Here is a 16,813-nt window from a genome sequence, read left to right on the forward strand (position 1 = left end):
TAACATCACCACACAGGAAATATCCTGGATATCTATCAATGTCCCCTTCACACCAGTGTTTACACAGACACAGCTTTGCATGGTTTTATTATTTGTCAATTTAACTCCTGTGTATTTATATATTGATTTATATTTTTGATACCTTGCATGCTTTACTATAGTTTTGAAGTACGAAACTAAGGATGCATGAGACGTGGGAAGAGACTCCAGTTGGATTTATTTGATCTTAAAGGCCAGTTGTGTGACTAAATAAAGAATAAAGTCAAGTCACAGCGTGGGCAAGGTTACAGTCGTCTGGTGTGCAGACCAACAGCTGTCAACAGCAAACAAACAGATGTTATTGATTCATCCAGTGAAAATGACATCCATCAGATTTAGTTTTGACGTCAGTTGCTCTGTTCTCCAGCTCGACACAGTAACCTGGATGTATTTTATTAAACAGTCCACTCTCCTTGCTGTAACATCGTGTGTGCGCGTGCAGTGCCACATTGTGTGTGTGTGTGTGAGTGAGGGAGAGTGTGTGTTGTCGTTCACATGTCCTGTATTCTCTTTGTCACACAGAGTACTGGCTGGGAGGTAGGTGGCTTAACGGTTCCTGCTTGGCCCTGCTCACGTTGTTTTATCTTTTTTTTTCTGTATTTTTACTTTTATTTACTCTCATCTTTTTATTTGCTAGCCGTGGGCATCCTCTCTTTGCTTTGTTACATACATTCAATCCATTAACACCTGCGGACAATGTCAACTGTCTGCCCCTCCCCCCCCTGCTGGGGACACTTGCTGTTTGTACAGCAACACCCTCACTGTTTTCCTCTGTCCTTCCTCTTCCTGAGCAAGAGGAGCTTGTGTTTTTTAATGCGACAGTTGTTGGCAGGCTGTGCATGGGAGCCACAGTGTGTGACACTAATGACAACAGTCTCAGTGAATGCATCACCTGCACAATCCGCAACTTTTTCGCCATCCTCATCTTCTGTTTCCTGTCCGCTGGTGTGTCAGTCAGGACACACACCGGCACCGCCTGCTGTCACATCTCCATCTCATCTCATCCTCCACCACAGGGCTCGATTTCAGTGCACTGTTGCTACGTGAAGGGTATCTAGCCATGGGTCATTCTTTCCACACACAATTAAAACAAGCCTTTGAAAACACAAGGTGCTGTAAACTTTCATTGGGTCGAAAGCTAGAACCAAATTCCCGAAGGCAGTCGTGTTTTTTTCCCCAAGAGGGTTGATCTCACAGTAATCGCAGGATTACTTGATTTATCCCTTTTGATTTTGATTAGTTCGTACTCTTGCCCTTTCTTTTAATGGTTCAAACTAAATCGACCCCTGATTTTTTTTTCTTTTTTCATCCATTCTGTTCTTTATTAACCCCTTAGTTTCATGTTTTGTTGCATGAGTTGGACAGAGCACTCTGTTGTTCCTCTTGGAAATGCATCGAGTGCATGGTGTGTTTCTGAAGGTTGTGGGTCTTTACTTTCTCACTTTGTCTTTGTGTTTCTTGGTAACTGTCTGCCTTTGCATGGTCCGGATCCTCCACAATGAGTTTATGTTCTTTCTCAAAATCAATGGAGATATTTTTGCTGTTGTGTGTTAGTGTTGTGTTTGAGATTCTCTGGAGGAACCCAATCCTGATTAAAATTTGTTCTGTTTTCTCCTTTTTGATTTCCCTGGTTGCCGACCCTTCCTTCCCACTTTACTTAATTGTGTCTTGTGGTAAGTTCCTTAGTTTTCAGGGCTTCTTAATTTACTATTTAAATTTCATTTTAATCAGCACTATGAGTGATTTTCTCTTTTTAATATATTTTCCTGAACAATGAAGGTTTATCAAATTATTTTTTATAAGTCAGATGCCAGTCACTTAAAATGTCCACAGCTTCCCAATTTCTCATGCCATACACACACACCTACATACTTGATTACACACACACACACACACCTGTGTCATACCTGCTGTACCTCATGACGATAAGTATTTACTGTATTGTGGCGCCTCTCTCTGGATTTTCTCTCTAAACCGATGTCTGTGCAGAACAAAACTCACAGGATGGTTGACAAGGCATCAGTTTGAAGTTATGGACATTTTTGTTCTGCAGAGACTCTTCTCTCAGTGTTTTCTTTTTCATCTTTCTTTGGCTTATGGATGCCATCCTACAGCCTTTAGAAACCTTCTCTCTGACATTCAACTGTGCTCTTGGCCATGTTTTTGCAAATATATGTAAACACAAACTGGGCAAAACCATGATGTCAGAGTTCAGGTTATTGAACAATACGCCCGTTCAGGAGTATTTATAACTTTTTATCAGTGTCATGCAAATATGCTGCAGGCCGGTGAAAGAGTGATTTTAATCAGGCTGTTGTTCTGTGTCATTCGTTGCTGGTTGTCTTTGCCTGATGATCTGAGGTGAAACCCTGCACCTGCCTCTGTTCTCCACGGGTTAACAGGTGGAACAGCTGTAGTACAAGCTTGTGAAAAAAAAATGGAGCTTTTACAGTTGGTGCAAATTGTGTCATGTCTGGTTCTTGCTGTGAGACTATTGACTGCAGTCTGGATGAGCTCCTCTTGGCTGCTCTCCATCTCACACTGGCTTCCATAGATAGGCCTCTACACGCTAGTATCAAATGAAAGTGCTATTACGAAGGTCTTATCTATCTGTGGTAGCTATGTTTACAGTTTGTTTTGCGATTCTGAAACTGATGCTCCTTTAGCTCTCAGTCTGTTCTGTCACAGCCTTCTCTCTCTTTCTTCACCCCCGTGTGCTTTACAGTGAGCTGAAGGGTTATTTTTGGATGGGTATAAAACAAATAACACCATCATTTAGTTGCAAAGTGGTTTTCACTGGCAGGAATCTAATTTGGACGATGTCTCTTGGTACTTCCTTTAAGTTTTTGCTCAAAGTAAACCTGTGTTTATTGATGTAATCCCTTTCCCATTCCAGCACTAACATTTGTTTTTCTCTATACGCAGGATGGGAAGAGGATGTTTGGTACGTACTTCAGAGTCGGAATTTATGGTTCAAAGTTTGGCGACTTAGACGAGCAAGAGTTTGTGTACAAAGAGCCGGCCATCACCAAGCTGGCAGAAATCTCTCACAGGCTTGAGGTAAATAGCGCAAATTGATATTATAATTCATGTATTATGTGGTTAACAGTTGTGAGTTATGTATAATGTTTCCCAAGACCCAAGTAAATGTTTTAATATTTTTGTAACTCAAATAATAATAACATATAAAACCCACTGGCTTTCAAAGGAACTATCTTGACTCAGTCACACCACTTAATGAGGCTCTGTGCTACATTCTTCTCAGGGTTTCTATGGGGAGCGATTTGGAGAGGACCAGGTGGAAGTCATCAAAGACTCCAACCCAGTGGACAAGTGCAAGTTGGACCCAAATAAGGTCGGTGTGAGGCATCGTTTCATATCGTTGGATAAACAACTGCTGATGGTGATGATGGTGATTTTAGTGGAGCTGCGGGTCTGAATATCCAGCAGAGCAGCAGAAACTAAAGCACATCTCCATCTAAGCTCGAAGATATCTGGTAACTTCCAGAAATGTTGTGGTGTATGGAGACCTATCCTGGAGTACTTGAAACTGTAATTAACCCCCCTAAAGAGTATCTATTTTTAGTGGACATTCAAGTGGACATTAAACTCTGATATTATGTTAAGCCTCTTTGTGTGAACTTTGTTTTTACACGTGATGGTTTGTGTCAAGTTTTTCTTTTTTCTTTTTTTTCATTATATATGTGTGTGTGTATTGTCTGTTAACTTCAATTGTTAAAACATTTGAAAATAAAAATATTTGGGGAAAATAAACAAAAACTAAAGCACATCTCTTCCTCCAGGCTTTCATCCAGATCACGTACGTGGAGCCGTACTTTGACACGTACGAGATGAAGGACCGCATCACCTACTTTGACAAGAACTACAACTTGCGACGTTTCGTGTACTGCACCCCTTTCACCCTGGACGGGCGGGCGCACGGGGACCTGCACGAACAGTTCAAACGCAAGACCATCCTCACCACGTCCCACGCTTTCCCTTACATCAAGACACGGATCAACATCATCCACAAAGAGGAGGTGAGTGAATGTTTCTGGAAGTGAGGCCGGAGCTCGACGCGTCCCTTGTGTCTTATCACTAACACCACCTGTGTGTTTGTCTCTTTGCAGATCATTTCCACGCCCATCGAGGTGGCAATAGAGGACATGCAAAAGAAGACTCAGGAGCTGGCCTTTGCCACCCACCAGGACCCTGCCGATGCCAAGATGCTGCAGATGGTCCTACAGGGATCGGTTGGCACAACAGTCAACCAGGTAAAGCTTCAAGACACGAGTTGTGTTTGTAGTTGGGTAGTCGGTGTCAGAAGCTGTAGATGGATCATGAACTTCTGTGTTGTTTTCCTCAGGGTCCTTTGGAGGTGGCTCAGGTGTTTCTCTCAGAAATCCCCAGTGACCCAAAACTGTACAGACACCACAATAAGCTACGGCTCTGCTTCAAAGACTTCACCAAGAGGTATTTATTACATACCTGGCAGCAGCACCTTGGACATTTGTCTCAGGGACAAGCAACATTTAAAGGAGCAGTGAGTTGGATTCAGGGGGATCAGTCGACAGAAATCAAAAACAATATGATATTATGATCAGTTTATAATCAATTGAAACTAAGAAACAATGTATTTCTTTTACGTCTACTGAGGGACCGTGTTTCCACAGTCCTCCAGACACTCAGTCGGTTGTAATCTGGAAGCTCACCACTAGATGCCACTAAAACCAACACACTGCTCCTTTATCTGAAAGACATCTTTTAAGAGTAAAAGATGTGATGGAAATATTGCAAAACAATGAGAAAATTACCCTGTAATAAATAGAAAAAGATCTTTTAGATTTTCACTCTTATGTTGAGTTGAAAATCTGCTGTTGATATTGGGATGTTCTTTAGGTTTATGTTGACTTGTAGGTTGCCTGTTCTCACAGTTATCCGACAGCTGGCTGAAAAAATTTACTTTGAACTTTGTGTCTTGCTGACACACTTAACATGAGTTAACCCAGTAAACTTTGCCACAAAACTACAAGATTTTAGCATTTAGCAGCAAGTGTTTTTGGCAATTAAATTAAATTGCTGCTGCCTCGATAAAGTGTCGCACACACTCTGCGTGGCAATATTTGATGGATTTCTCTGCCAAAGGTGTGAAGACGCCCTGCGTAAGAACAAGAGCCTGATTGGTCCGGACCAGAAAGAGTACCAGAGAGAGCTGGAGAGGAACTACCACCGACTGAAGGAGGCGCTGCAGCCGCTCATCAACAGAAAGATCCCTCAGCTTTACAAACCTGTGCTGCAGGTCAACTCTCACAGGTAGGACCGAACAGGGTGTGTCTGTGTGTGGGTGTGTATGAGAGAGAGAGAAAGAGTGTATATGACTATAAAAAATGTTTTGGATGTTAAATTAAACCGGCCTCTTTTTTTGCTCCTGGAAAATCATGCAGCAAACGGACAGCTTGACAAGGTAGTTTGGGTCTCTGAGGCTACGTGTTTTCAGTCTGTCCTGTGTTGTGTGTTTGTTTTGTTTGTGCAGTTTCCACATTTTGTTGAATTTCTCCAACATCGGGCCTGTTGGAGCTTTGTTCTCGGAAAGAAAAACTTAATCAGTGAATGTTTACTCTACAGAAATACAGTCCATTTAATCCATTAATAACTTCAAGCCCCACGGTACAAGAGAGGAAGCCACGTACCCAAACAAATCAAGAAGAAAAAAAAAAAGCATTTGTAAATCCCATCAATGTTATTACACACAAAATGATACAGATACTCATGTCTGATTTTCCTTCTTGACATTTCAGTTGGAGACGTCTAAAGTCTCCAAACCGTATCATCCTTCCGAGTTATATTTTGTGTAAATATTAGTAGATAAACCGGCCTTAAAAATGCTGAACCATAAAGATGCGGGTCCAGTCAATGCTCCAGATTTCTTTCAGTTTTCAGAAGATCACATTTTGCTGCAGTCAATAATCAGATCTTTTTGCCTGTGTAAATAAAACGCCTGTCATGTCTTATTTTTCTATCTTCAGAGATTCCTTCAGCAGAATGAGTCTTCGCAAGCTTGACATTTGAAGATGAAGAGAATACACACACACACACACACACACACACAATGCATTTACTCTCACACACGAACAACAGAAATTGCAATATTAATTTATTCTCAAGTGTAAATAGGAGTGTCTCTTCGAAGTTGGTCAGTGTTTGAAGGACTGAGCTAAAAGAAAGAAGGCTAAAAGTGTTGCAGCTTGGTACGTCATTCCAGTGTCTTAATTTGTTTACAGACAAACTGTTACACAATCAGAGAGACGAACAAGTGGATCTTAAAGATTGAAGGGATACCTTGGCATTTAGAATTTTCTCTGCCAGCCGTTTGTCACAGTAAGGGAACAAGTGTATATATTTGTCCCTATGCTACCTTATAGAAAAAAAAAACCTAATAATGTGAGCCTTCACTCTTAAAACTAAGACTCTATGCTAACGCACCACAGAATATGAAGAATGCTCTGAGATCCCTTTATTGGTGAACAAGTGCCAAAAAAAAAAACGTTTTTTCCGCCAAAAGTTGACCAGTGACTGCAGAAGAGGTACGATTTTAAAAGTCAAGGTGTCTCTTTAATTATGTACGATGTGTCAAAAAAAAATCTGTATTCAATTTCATGTGTGCACTTTTTTTATTACGGTGTAGCAATGCATTTTACAACTTGAAAGTTTATGTAATTCAAACCAGGGGAGCGGGGAGGGAGGGACGGGGTAAAAAAATGAAAACATGCAAAAAATTGTACCATTATTTATCATGATGCTTTATCATTTTTAGTTGAAGCGACAATGTTTTAAAGTTAGGTACTTTAAACATCCTTGTATAATTTTATGTAGTTTTGTTTTGTTTATTTTAAATATTTTACTAAATAAATATTTTAATGTTCATTTTGTATGTGGATCATTTTTTCTAACGTTTTAATATGACACTTTTTTTTTGTCTATGTAGGAATTAAGTTATGTTGCGACAACAGAAAGTAGGTCAATAAAAGAGAGCAGTGGTTGGCAGGAATGAGACGATCTCCAGAGAGGATGTTTGAAGGTAAAAACTTTATTGCTTACAGTACCAACCTGCTAACATGAACAGAATTACAGCTGGAATGAGGTACAGTTTGAAGGACACACTTATCAGGGCTGGCTTCATGTAAAATTAAACCACGTCTGCAAGCATTCAGTTAAATACCCACACTGGCCTCAGAAACCTCTCCCCTACTTCTAAAGGATGAATAGTGATAAAAGTGAATATGGCTTAAACTGATGAGCAATGAGAACCTCGTCAATCCCTGAAACAGGCTGGACACTTTGCTGAACCTGAGATCAACAACGTCACCTTTACTGAATATTTCAAACTATATAGACAGGACACTATAAGACCATAACATTCTCCCACAGGCAAAGCTATACATTATACACTATTAACAACAAACCATTGCATTGTGATCATGGGGACAGAGTCTGAAGCACACTGAGCTCTGAGAGCAAAACCATGGATTTTGTATTTATTTAATTTTCAGAGTTTTCTCCTGCTGATTTCATTGTGTGAGATCCTCGTGTTTTTGGCTGTCATGTGTAAAAAAGGAGACATTTTTTATGATATATTTAAATTCTGTCAACACTGCACGTATGCAGATTAGAAACAATACTGATCAGCTGGGTTTTATAGATTTTGTGTGAAATGCACATTGATTTGCTTGTGCTCCCGTTTGATTACCACTCAGCTGTTTTGAACTTGTTTTGCAAACAGATGCTTCTCTTGGAAATAGTAAAAAACTAAGTGTCACTGAGCAGATTTACTCTGGGTACAAATGAGAGGTATAGCATTTAGCTGATCAAAAGATCAAATATTCTTGTAAGTAATTTAAAAGAAACTTTTCTGATTCTAGTTTGTCTAAATTGTTATAGCTTTACTTGTACACCCCCCTCTCCCTGACCCTTCCACCTCACAGCATTAAATTTGAAGGAACTGACCCTTTAGATAACATCCAGATTTCACACCTGGTTTTCATGTTAAAATATGTGGAGTATTAGTAAATTACTAAATTAGACACGAAAGAGGAACAGTATTTCATAACCTCGCTAAATGGTTCTTATAAAAACCTGATAGCTTACTGAAGAAATGGCAATTTTCTAAGGTTTATTCACACTGAACTGGCACCTTGAAAAAGCTCAGTAAAACTTCACCCTGCACAAACTACTTAAATAGTAGCAGTACTACTAAAATATATAAAAGATTTGTATATATATATATATTTATTGTGTACTTAACAATCTAGTGTTTTGTGTAAATATCTGCTGTTATAGTCACTTGTAAAAGGCAAACGCTGCGGGTCTCACCAGCATAAACTCTAAAATGTATTTGTGTTCTTAACAATAGATCAGTGCAGAGAAACAGTTTCAAATAAGTTGATGTAAGAAGGGGTTAAAGGCTTCTGAGAAAATATTGAGAGGAATAATTCTGCAGCATGTTCTGCAATGCCTCAATGTGTCAACTGAGAGGATTTCTGTGTTTTATTTGGCTTTTAAGGTTGAGTCTACAGTCCAAATACACAGCACTGACACAATCTTCTATGAATCCAATTGAATAGAAAATAGAAAAAACTTTCAGCTAGAAATAGACATTTTTCCAGCGTTTTATATTTGGAAATGTTTGTTTAAAAGTGCTTTTCAATTTTTGTAAAAAGAAACCATAAAAAAACTCATTGATTGAGACAACAAAAAAAGAGGACATGGTACAGAGACAATGACAGTATCAAAGCCAGTGTCAAGAAAATCATAGTAGACAGCAAAAAGACCTGTACAAAAAAAAAAAAACGAGTCTAAAAAAGCTTAGTCATCCCTGGCACGTAGAAAATTTCATCCCCATTTGTCTAGGTGTTTCCAAAATATGACTCTGAACCCAAACATGAGGAAACAGTCTCCGCCCCAGATGCTTTCTGGGCTGAAAAGTAACTTCAGTTCATGTTCTAAATATGGCAGCCACAGTATTTTTGGCACAGTTTGTAGTATTGCAAAGTACATCTGGGTTTTTTTCTTTTTTCTTTTTTCTTTTTCTGAATGCTCACTTGCCAAAAAAAAAAAAAAAAGCCTTTTTGAACTGGCACACAAACCCCCCCCACCCCCTGAGTCCTCGTGGCTCGTCGTGTTAGCATCCAGGGCCGGGGATCCTTCTGTAGAAGAGCAGGTACGGTGTGGAGGAGGAGCACGTGTCAGGGGAGCAGGCTCGCAGGAAGTCCTCCTCCTCAAACAGACGCACCTCAGAGTCATCAAACAGCATCCACTTTCCCTCATACTCCTGGAGGTTGCTCAGGGCCTGCTGCTGCTCCGTGGCCCCCACCCCGCCGCGGGGAGTCGCCGATTCCTCCTCACCTCCCGCCTCAGGCTCCTTTTTGAGTCTGGCCTCGGTGCTTTGGCTCAGAGTGTTGATATTTTTTTTCCGTTTAGATCCCTCTGTTGCTCCTTTATCTGTGTGTTTGCTGCTGCCGTTCCCCAGCTCGTAACTCGAGAGACTCCTCTGGCCCCCCAGGAGTCCCACCCCGCCCTCGGACAGCTTCTTCTTGCCTCCGGTTTTGCCGGCGGCCAAACCCGCTCCTCTCTGTCCTCTTGGATTCAGGCTGAAAGACACTTCTCCGTCATCGTAGTCCAGCACTTCGTCTTTCACCTGCGCTCCCTCTTTGCTTTCCTTCTGCTCCTCCTCCTCGTCCTCCTTTTCTGTTTCCTTAGTGTCCTGCAGCCACAGCTTCACGTCTTTCAGATCAGACATGCGGACGTAGGCGGTGTAGTGGCCGCTGCTGATGGTGACCCCGCTGTGCATGACCACAGCGAACAGCTGATAGTGTTGGCCTTCAGCGGACGAGGGACGGGTGCACCACTCCTCCAGAGACAAGGTCAGAGGAGTCTGCAGAGGAGTGTTCACTTTGGAGAGGCCTGCGTAGGGGTCCAGTCTGCAGGGAAAACAAACAGGGAGATGAGTTAATAACATTATAAAACCACATGTACAGGTGCATCTCAATCAATTAAAACATCATGAAAAAAGTCAAATAGCCCCAACATATTGAGTGCATATAGATGGACATACTTCTCAGAAGGCCAACATTTCTGTATCAAAAATGCTTTATAAAAAAAAATATATATATTTTGTAATGTTCAATTTTTTGAGATACTGAATTTTAGGTCTTCATTAAAATTAAATTTCTTTTCATTACAATGAAAGTAAATTTGAAAAAGGACATGTGAAACACACATCCATTACACATTCATTCTGTGTGTAATGGATCTATATAATGTATTACGGTAGTTTCACTTTTTGGACTGAATTACTGACATAAATAAACTTTTCCATGATACTCTAATTTATTGAAATGCACCTGTATATGTATTTAAGAGAACAACTGGGCACTTGAATCTATTACTGTGCGATACCAAGCTTGATTAACCTTTTTTTTTACCTTCAACTTCAATAACTTTGCAATATTTTGGAGGAAAACAATACTGAGAAACAGAAATGAACGCTACATGTGTTTAAAGTTAATCCACTCACTCCAAACTGTTGGCGGAGAAGCGCTTCAGATGAATGGTGATCACTTCAGGAGTTTTGTCAAACAGCAGGCTTCTCTCGGCCTCTGTGTAATGATGACAGGTCTCACAGAAGTACTTGTCCTCTCCAACGATGCGCTCCACTGAAGCAAACTGGCCGATGGCCCATTTCAGAGTCTTCAGCTCTGGTTTGGGGTCTGGTGACACTGAACAGAGAGAAAAAAAAACAGCAAATCAAGACCAAGTGTGAACATTTATGTTTGACTCTTTTTTTTTTTGGCAAGCCCATTTCCCTCCCTAGATGTTCTGGACAAGATCACCGAGCTGGCTTTGTAAGTTTATCTGTCTTCAGGATTCCTACAGCTTAAGCCAACTTAAATTTAAGACTTTTTAAGACGTTTTTAATGCCACTTGAAATGAAATTTAAGACCGATTCACAATAAACACAAATGCAAAAACAAAACAAAAATGTCACCACATCTATTTCATAGGGTTAGGGACAATTTTACCCACTTTCCTTCCTATGTGGTCCAAGGTAAAGTGACTGCTACATGAATGATTGGAGGGGGGAAAAAACAGATTTGGGAGCTGGTGGCGGTGAGAAATTTAGCCTTGACGGCCGCCACTAACTTCTCTATGTCAGAATGTTACCAATTATTTTGAGATTTGAGACTAATTATAATCATAAAATCCCACTTACCAAATGTTAACATTTTTAAGACGTTTGAAAAATTTATTTAAGACATTTTAATGCCAATTAAGGCCTTGTTTTTAGATTAATGAATTCAATGCCTTTTAAGACTTTTTAAGGATCCGTAAGAACCCTGGTCTTTTACGATCATCTTCCCAACCCAAAGCATGCGCTGCTGCAATGTCTGCTTTAATGTTTTCAATTTAATCCATTCTATGGTGGCGGTGGACTCCTCACCCTCTGAGAGATCGTCAGGACTGCTGGGTTGGTCGTCGAGCACGGGGACGCTGATGTCCTGGAAGTCCTCCCTCCTCTCTGTGAAGCTCTCACACTCCAGACAACGAGTCCTGAGAACCAGCCGACCCTGGAACATGCGCTCCATCAGGTCCAGGCCGTCTGAGTGCAGCAGAAACACGGGGACGCGGCTTAGTGATGTGTCATACTATGGCTGCAGTCATGAGGTTAAATCTCGTCCATTTCAGTTGAAAGTAATGTTTTAAAGCTGAATAAGCTACTAAAAAAAGAGACTCACCAAAATAATTTAAAAGATCAATGTGCAAGCTAAGAGATAATATCATCTCAGAGCAGCTTTATTTTGCTACTGACCTTTACACACTGTGCTCTTTAGGGCTTCATTTACAGACTATGAAAAGAAATGTATTCATGGGTGAAAATGAGATGGCAAAGCTCTAAAATGATCAAGTACAACCTAATTTTTAAATCAATTATTAACTTGTCACTTTACGATCCTGAGTTTTATCGGTTTAACTATGAAACCTCAATTTCCTGCAGCTGAAAAAACAGATCATTTGTATTCATTTATATTAAAAAGGAGGTAATTTCATCCTGTGCTAAAAGAAGAACTGTTCCTGTAATAACAGATATAACCTCATACCTTCGTGTTTAATTTCTTTCTTGTCTTCGGCCGGATTCTGCTGCGATCTCTCGTCACCGCTCTTCTCGGTCTGAGCTGGTTCGTCGCTCTGTCCGTTCTCCTGCTCCGGTTTGTTCTGGTTCTTCCCGGTGATGGAGCTCAGCTTCCCCACGCTGCGGAACTTGGAGAAAATGCTCGGCTGTTTCCCGGACGGCCTCAACCAGCTCAGCCTGGCTCTTTTCTTCTTTTTCCCGTCCGCCTCTTTAGACGTCTTCTCACCTTTCCCCTCGCCGTCGCTCCCTCCCTCCTCTTCCCCGGCGTTCACTTTCTTCTTCTCCTCCTCCTCCTCCTCCTCCTGTTGTTTACCCTGGGCGCTCTCCACCGTGATGTCACTGGAGGACTTCCTTTTGGAACGGGTGAGGGGTTTGTTTCTGCTGGCGTCGTCTTCCTCCACATCAGATTTCTTCGCCTTGACGGACTTGGGCTTCTTCTTGGCGTTTCCCACCTCGGTGTCGCTCTTCCTCTTGCCGGCGACTTGGCCGTCGTCTTCTTCCGCGGGAGCTTTGGATTCTGTTTCAGAGTTACTGGATCCTGATTGGACGCCATTCTCCACCTTGACCTCTGGCGCGTCATCCTTCTTCTCCGGCTCCTGCTCCTTCCTGATGGTGTCACAGGCCTCCTGGATATATCCCAGCATGCACTGCAGCACCTCCTGGGCATCATGCTGAAGATAGCCTTCATACATGGGGTTCAGCTGCCTGCAACACACATGATGTATAACAATTAGTTGATATTTTTACTTAATGATAAATAATAATCATAACAATAAAAATAACAGTGAAAACATTAAGATAACTAGTCAGATAATGAAATATGAAGTGTCTCTTCTGTATCAGTATAAATGCAACACTTGAATTTTTCAATTATCTTAATCATCATAATCCTTGTACACATTTAAATACCTCTGCTCCTTCAAAAGTTATTTTTGATAATAAACATTTACACGTGTGGGATAATATTTAGGGTTGCAATACCGATAATAAATTTAAATCTTGAACTTGAATAATGAAAATAAATATTTCTTCTTTTTTAAAGTTTAAAGTTCAGTCCTAAATCACTAAATCCAGGTAGAAATAAACTCCCATGTATGATTCAGTTCATTAGACAAACTGATTGTACTGTTACCTGAGCGTGTGAAGTATTTTACGGGGCGGTGTGGCGAGCTCTCCTTCGCTGAAGCTGTCAGGGCTGAGCAGGAAGCTGGACTGCAGCTGCTCCACTGATGTTATCAGACTGTTGAAGCTTCCAAGGAGCTCGAGGTGAGCGGGCACCGACTCTGCTGCGGCCTCTGACGGCTGAGGAAGTGGTTACAGAGACACAAACTGTTAAATAAAATGGCTTTTTATCTGTTACATTAAAATCACCTTTAAATGTCTGGACACAGTGGCAGTGAGATTTTGATTACACTACTTTGTAGAACAGCTCTAGAGTTACATGTGCAAAGTTGTGTTCAATGGTTGTGGTCCTTCCTGAAGACACAGTGTAGTTTTTGAAAAAGAAAAAAAAAAAAATACTAGTGTAGCACACCAACCTCTTCACTCTTATCAGTTTCCTCCTTTGGTTTGTCTTTTCTTTTAGACAGGTTGTACAGTTTCTTGATCCCTCCTCTGAGTCCTGGACAGTAGTATAAAACCTGCAGGACAAACCACATTCAAACAGAGTTAGTCATCACATTCTTACACTTGACAACTCAAAAGACTTTCTAAATCAAACCCTCTGGTCAGGTGTCACTGCTTCTGTCATACAAGATGCAATCGATGCGGTTTTGAACACGAATGCTGGGGATTTCCCCAAAGCTATTTTTGGCTCAAATCACAAAAACATGTTACAATAACATTGCTGCCTACAATAGTTCAGTGCTGTTTGTGTAATCCAACAAACACACAGGTGAGAACACGTCATCCTTGTGAGCTCTAACTACTCTCCTGCTTTTACACTGCACATTGTCTCACCAGTGGCCTCAAGGAAGAGTTGTTCTTATGCATATTGTATGTTCCCGCCTCTACACAGGAAACATCTTTTTTGTTGCAAACAACAGAGGAAATATGACCCTATGGCTACAGAGACCTCATTTAAACAGGAGCAGCAGTTCTTGAAAGCGTGATTTAAAAACCGGCAGTGTCTGTCTCGTATTCGTCTTCACATTCAAACGCTGCTACAACAGATAAGGTACGAGTACAAATGTGAACACAGTGTCACAGTCGTGAGTACAGAGAGTGCTGTGGAGCTGCCACTTATCTCCGGGTTCTGGCTGTTCTTCATCAAACATGCAAAACACGGAGCTGTCCACTCAGCAAAACACTTCAGTGTATGTAAATAAACTGCTATTAAATATCTTGTCTCTGGTAGTGCGTGACCCACCTGCAGGATACTGTTCAGATAGCAGGTGTTACCCAGGTTGTTGAGCCCCACGAAAGGCACCAGGTTCTCCCTCCTCTCGCCTGACAGGAGAAGACCCGGTGAGGCTGGACATGGAGAAGGACCGGGGACAACCTGATCGCAGCTGCTGCACAGTGGAGAAGAAAACACAGTTTGAATCACACATCATCTGCTAATGGCCACTTGCTTGATTCTTGTAATTTCATTAGTGACTGCGCAGGACAGTTGTGATTATTGGCCTGGAGCAGATCAAGTATCACTTTATCTTGTTTCTGATTATAAAAAATCTGCCTTGGTACTCCCATGTTAACTCCTAGCTTTACTGACAAACAATGTAGTAATGTATCTCAAACTTGTTAAGCTCTAAAAAGTATTAAGACATTTGTTCTCAGTAGGCCTATTTGGTCAAAAACAGGGTTGTAGAAATTCCAGGGATCCCTGAAGGGGTTTCAGACATTCCAGGCATACTGTTGAAGGGTTAGTCTGGGTGGGTTTCTCAACCATGTCTGGTTTATGACCCCATTTTCAGTTCCCCAGTTAAGTTGTTCTTCTCACATAAATCAGAAGGACATTTGTTTTCAAGTGCTTGTAGATAAAGGTGTAGTAAGAATGATTGTCACAGATGCACTTAACAATTGTTTAATCTGGCATTTATTTTTGTTGATTTGATTTCTCACTCAGATATTTGGTAAGTCCCTTGGGAGTGGGAATAGTAGGAAGCTAACCTTACAAATTCCCTCATGATGAAACCCAAACATGGCCCGACTGAAATGTGTGATATTCTTTGGAAATTACTCAAAAACAATGAATTAAGTCCTCTGATCAACTCATCATTTCAGCTTCATTACATTTCAAAACAAATATATGTGTATTAAAAAAAATGAAAGGCATTCACATCCATTGTGCAACTCACAAAAGGCAGTGAAGTTAACACAACAATATCACTGGGTGGGTGAGAGTGATTGTGTTGTGTTGTCAGTTACTCTGTTGCACAAACATGCCAACCAGGCACATGTTTCTTCCATAAGGTAGGGGGGGTGGGTAATAAAGCAGTGTTGTGAACTCTGTGTGACCCACCCCCCAAATGCATCACACATTGACAGCGACTCACTGACCCACCTTGCCTCAGGCTCCACTGGTTCAGCCGCTTTGGCTTCATCTGCCTGGGGTTCAGAGAAATCCAGAGCCCGCTTCGTGTCTTTCTTCTGGAAGAACTTCAGAGACAGTTTGCTCTTGCTCTTGATGGGGCTCCCCAGCGCCGCCACGACGCTTTCACCCTGCAGCCCTGGCATCTTTTTCTTTTTTTATTCCGGTAGCTTGAGGGCGGGTATTTATTTTTTTTTTCCTACAGAGATGCAACAGCGCCCCTCACTGGCAAGAAAAGGAAACAGCTTTATTTCAGAGGGCGCCATCAGAGTTAAACGAGAACGAAAGTTAACTGCGCAGTTAAGTGAACAGTACCCTGTAATGTCACAACAACCAAAACAAGCTGCATTAACTCAACACACACACTTCCGATAAACAAAGTCTGATCCAGTTGCCGACTGAACGACGCATTACATAACATGTTAGCTCCACCGGCTAGCGCTAACTTATAGGAGCCTCGTTTGTTTTCATTGTCCCCGCTTTTAACACTTACAACCAGAACCGCTTTTACCCTGGCAACGGTTGTCATATTACCGGCAGGAAGCGGTTACCAAGCGACAAATGCACCGTTCTAAACGAATGTCGTAGAGCGCCTTGAACGCAACACAGCGACATTAAAAAAAACTGGGTCAAAACGGTGCGGTGAGGAGAAAACAGGCACCACGCCGTTTCTAACAGTTCACTTCGAGAGAAAAAAATAATCTCAAAACGCCCACAGCGTCCACACCGTCTCTTAATCTTACCTGAATGAGTCATCCCAGATTGAAGTTTAGTATATATCACGGGATTTATCCAGTTTTTTTGAACCACTTGCAGACTGTTTGACAATTAGGACGGTGCAGCAGAAGTTGGCGCTTTTTCCTGCTGGAAGACCCACTGTGCTGCTCATCCGCCGGTTAGACACCGGGCACGACGTCAAAACATCCGGTAAAAGCGGCCGATTAACGGCCACCGGCGACACCAAACGTTTTTTCAAGCGTAATCGTAAAAGTTGTAAAGGTAAGTAGACTCGTGTAAAAAATGATAAACCCCAGAAATACTCACATATCACGATT

At 41.4% G+C, this 16,813-nt stretch overlaps 2 protein-coding genes across 7 annotated transcripts in view; one reads left to right on the plus strand and one right to left on the minus strand.

Moving 5' to 3' along the window:
- dock7 (dedicator of cytokinesis 7) overlaps positions 1 to 6,768 on the plus strand; it is a 45,353-nt gene extending 38,585 nt beyond the window's left edge. For 4 of the 5 annotated variants that reach the window (XM_083970878.1, XM_083970874.1, XM_083970876.1 and 1 more), the window contains 8 exons: positions 562 to 576; positions 2,974 to 3,099; positions 3,305 to 3,394; positions 3,843 to 4,079; positions 4,170 to 4,313; positions 4,406 to 4,512; positions 5,185 to 5,352; positions 6,066 to 6,768. In XM_083970878.1, coding sequence (XP_083827004.1) covers positions 562 to 576; positions 2,974 to 3,099; positions 3,305 to 3,394; positions 3,843 to 4,079; positions 4,170 to 4,313; positions 4,406 to 4,512; positions 5,185 to 5,352; positions 6,066 to 6,108 — 930 coding nt within the window. In that variant the 3' untranslated portion in view covers positions 6,109 to 6,768. Of the gene's footprint in view, positions 1 to 561; positions 577 to 2,964; positions 3,100 to 3,304; positions 3,395 to 3,842; positions 4,080 to 4,169; positions 4,314 to 4,405; positions 4,513 to 5,184; positions 5,353 to 6,065 lie in introns of all 5 variants that reach the window. The other variant, XM_083970875.1, reaches the window with a different exon arrangement.
- A 405-nt stretch (positions 6,769 to 7,173) lies between these two features.
- On the minus strand, positions 7,174 to 16,688 carry usp1 (ubiquitin specific peptidase 1). 2 transcript variants are annotated; one of them, XM_083969428.1, is made up of 9 exons: positions 16,502 to 16,688; positions 15,732 to 15,983; positions 14,595 to 14,736; positions 13,765 to 13,866; positions 13,359 to 13,528; positions 12,195 to 12,931; positions 11,537 to 11,695; positions 10,613 to 10,814; positions 7,174 to 10,016 (listed from the first exon to the last, which is right to left on the minus strand). In XM_083969428.1, the coding sequence occupies exons 2-9, from the start codon at positions 15,902 to 15,904 to the stop codon at positions 9,218 to 9,220; spliced, it is 2,484 nt and encodes an 827-aa protein (XP_083825554.1). In that variant the 5' UTR covers positions 15,905 to 15,983; positions 16,502 to 16,688; the 3' UTR covers positions 7,174 to 9,217. The 2 variants fall into 2 exon arrangements, with proteins under 2 accessions (XP_083825554.1, XP_083825553.1); XM_083969427.1 differs by having other exon boundaries at positions 14,595 to 14,739.
- Positions 16,689 to 16,813: the final 125 nt, after the last annotated feature.

Source organism: Trachurus trachurus, assembly GCF_905171665.1.
Source record: "Trachurus trachurus genome assembly, chromosome: 4".
Lineage (NCBI taxonomy): Eukaryota > Metazoa > Chordata > Actinopteri > Carangiformes > Carangidae > Trachurus > Trachurus trachurus.

Coding starts and splice junctions, on each gene's coding strand:
- usp1 (XM_083969427.1), bottom strand. CDS start 15,904: ATGCCAGGGCTGCAGGGTGAAAGCGTCGTGGCGGCGCTGGGGAGCCCC. Junction 12,932..13,358: donor AAAATACTTCACACGCTCAG/GTAACAGTACAA, acceptor TGTGTGTTGCAG/GCAGCTGAACCCCATGTATG. Junction 10,815..11,536: donor TCCTGACGATCTCTCAGAGG/GTGAGGAGTCCA, acceptor CTCTCTGTTCAG/TGTCACCAGACCCCAAACCA.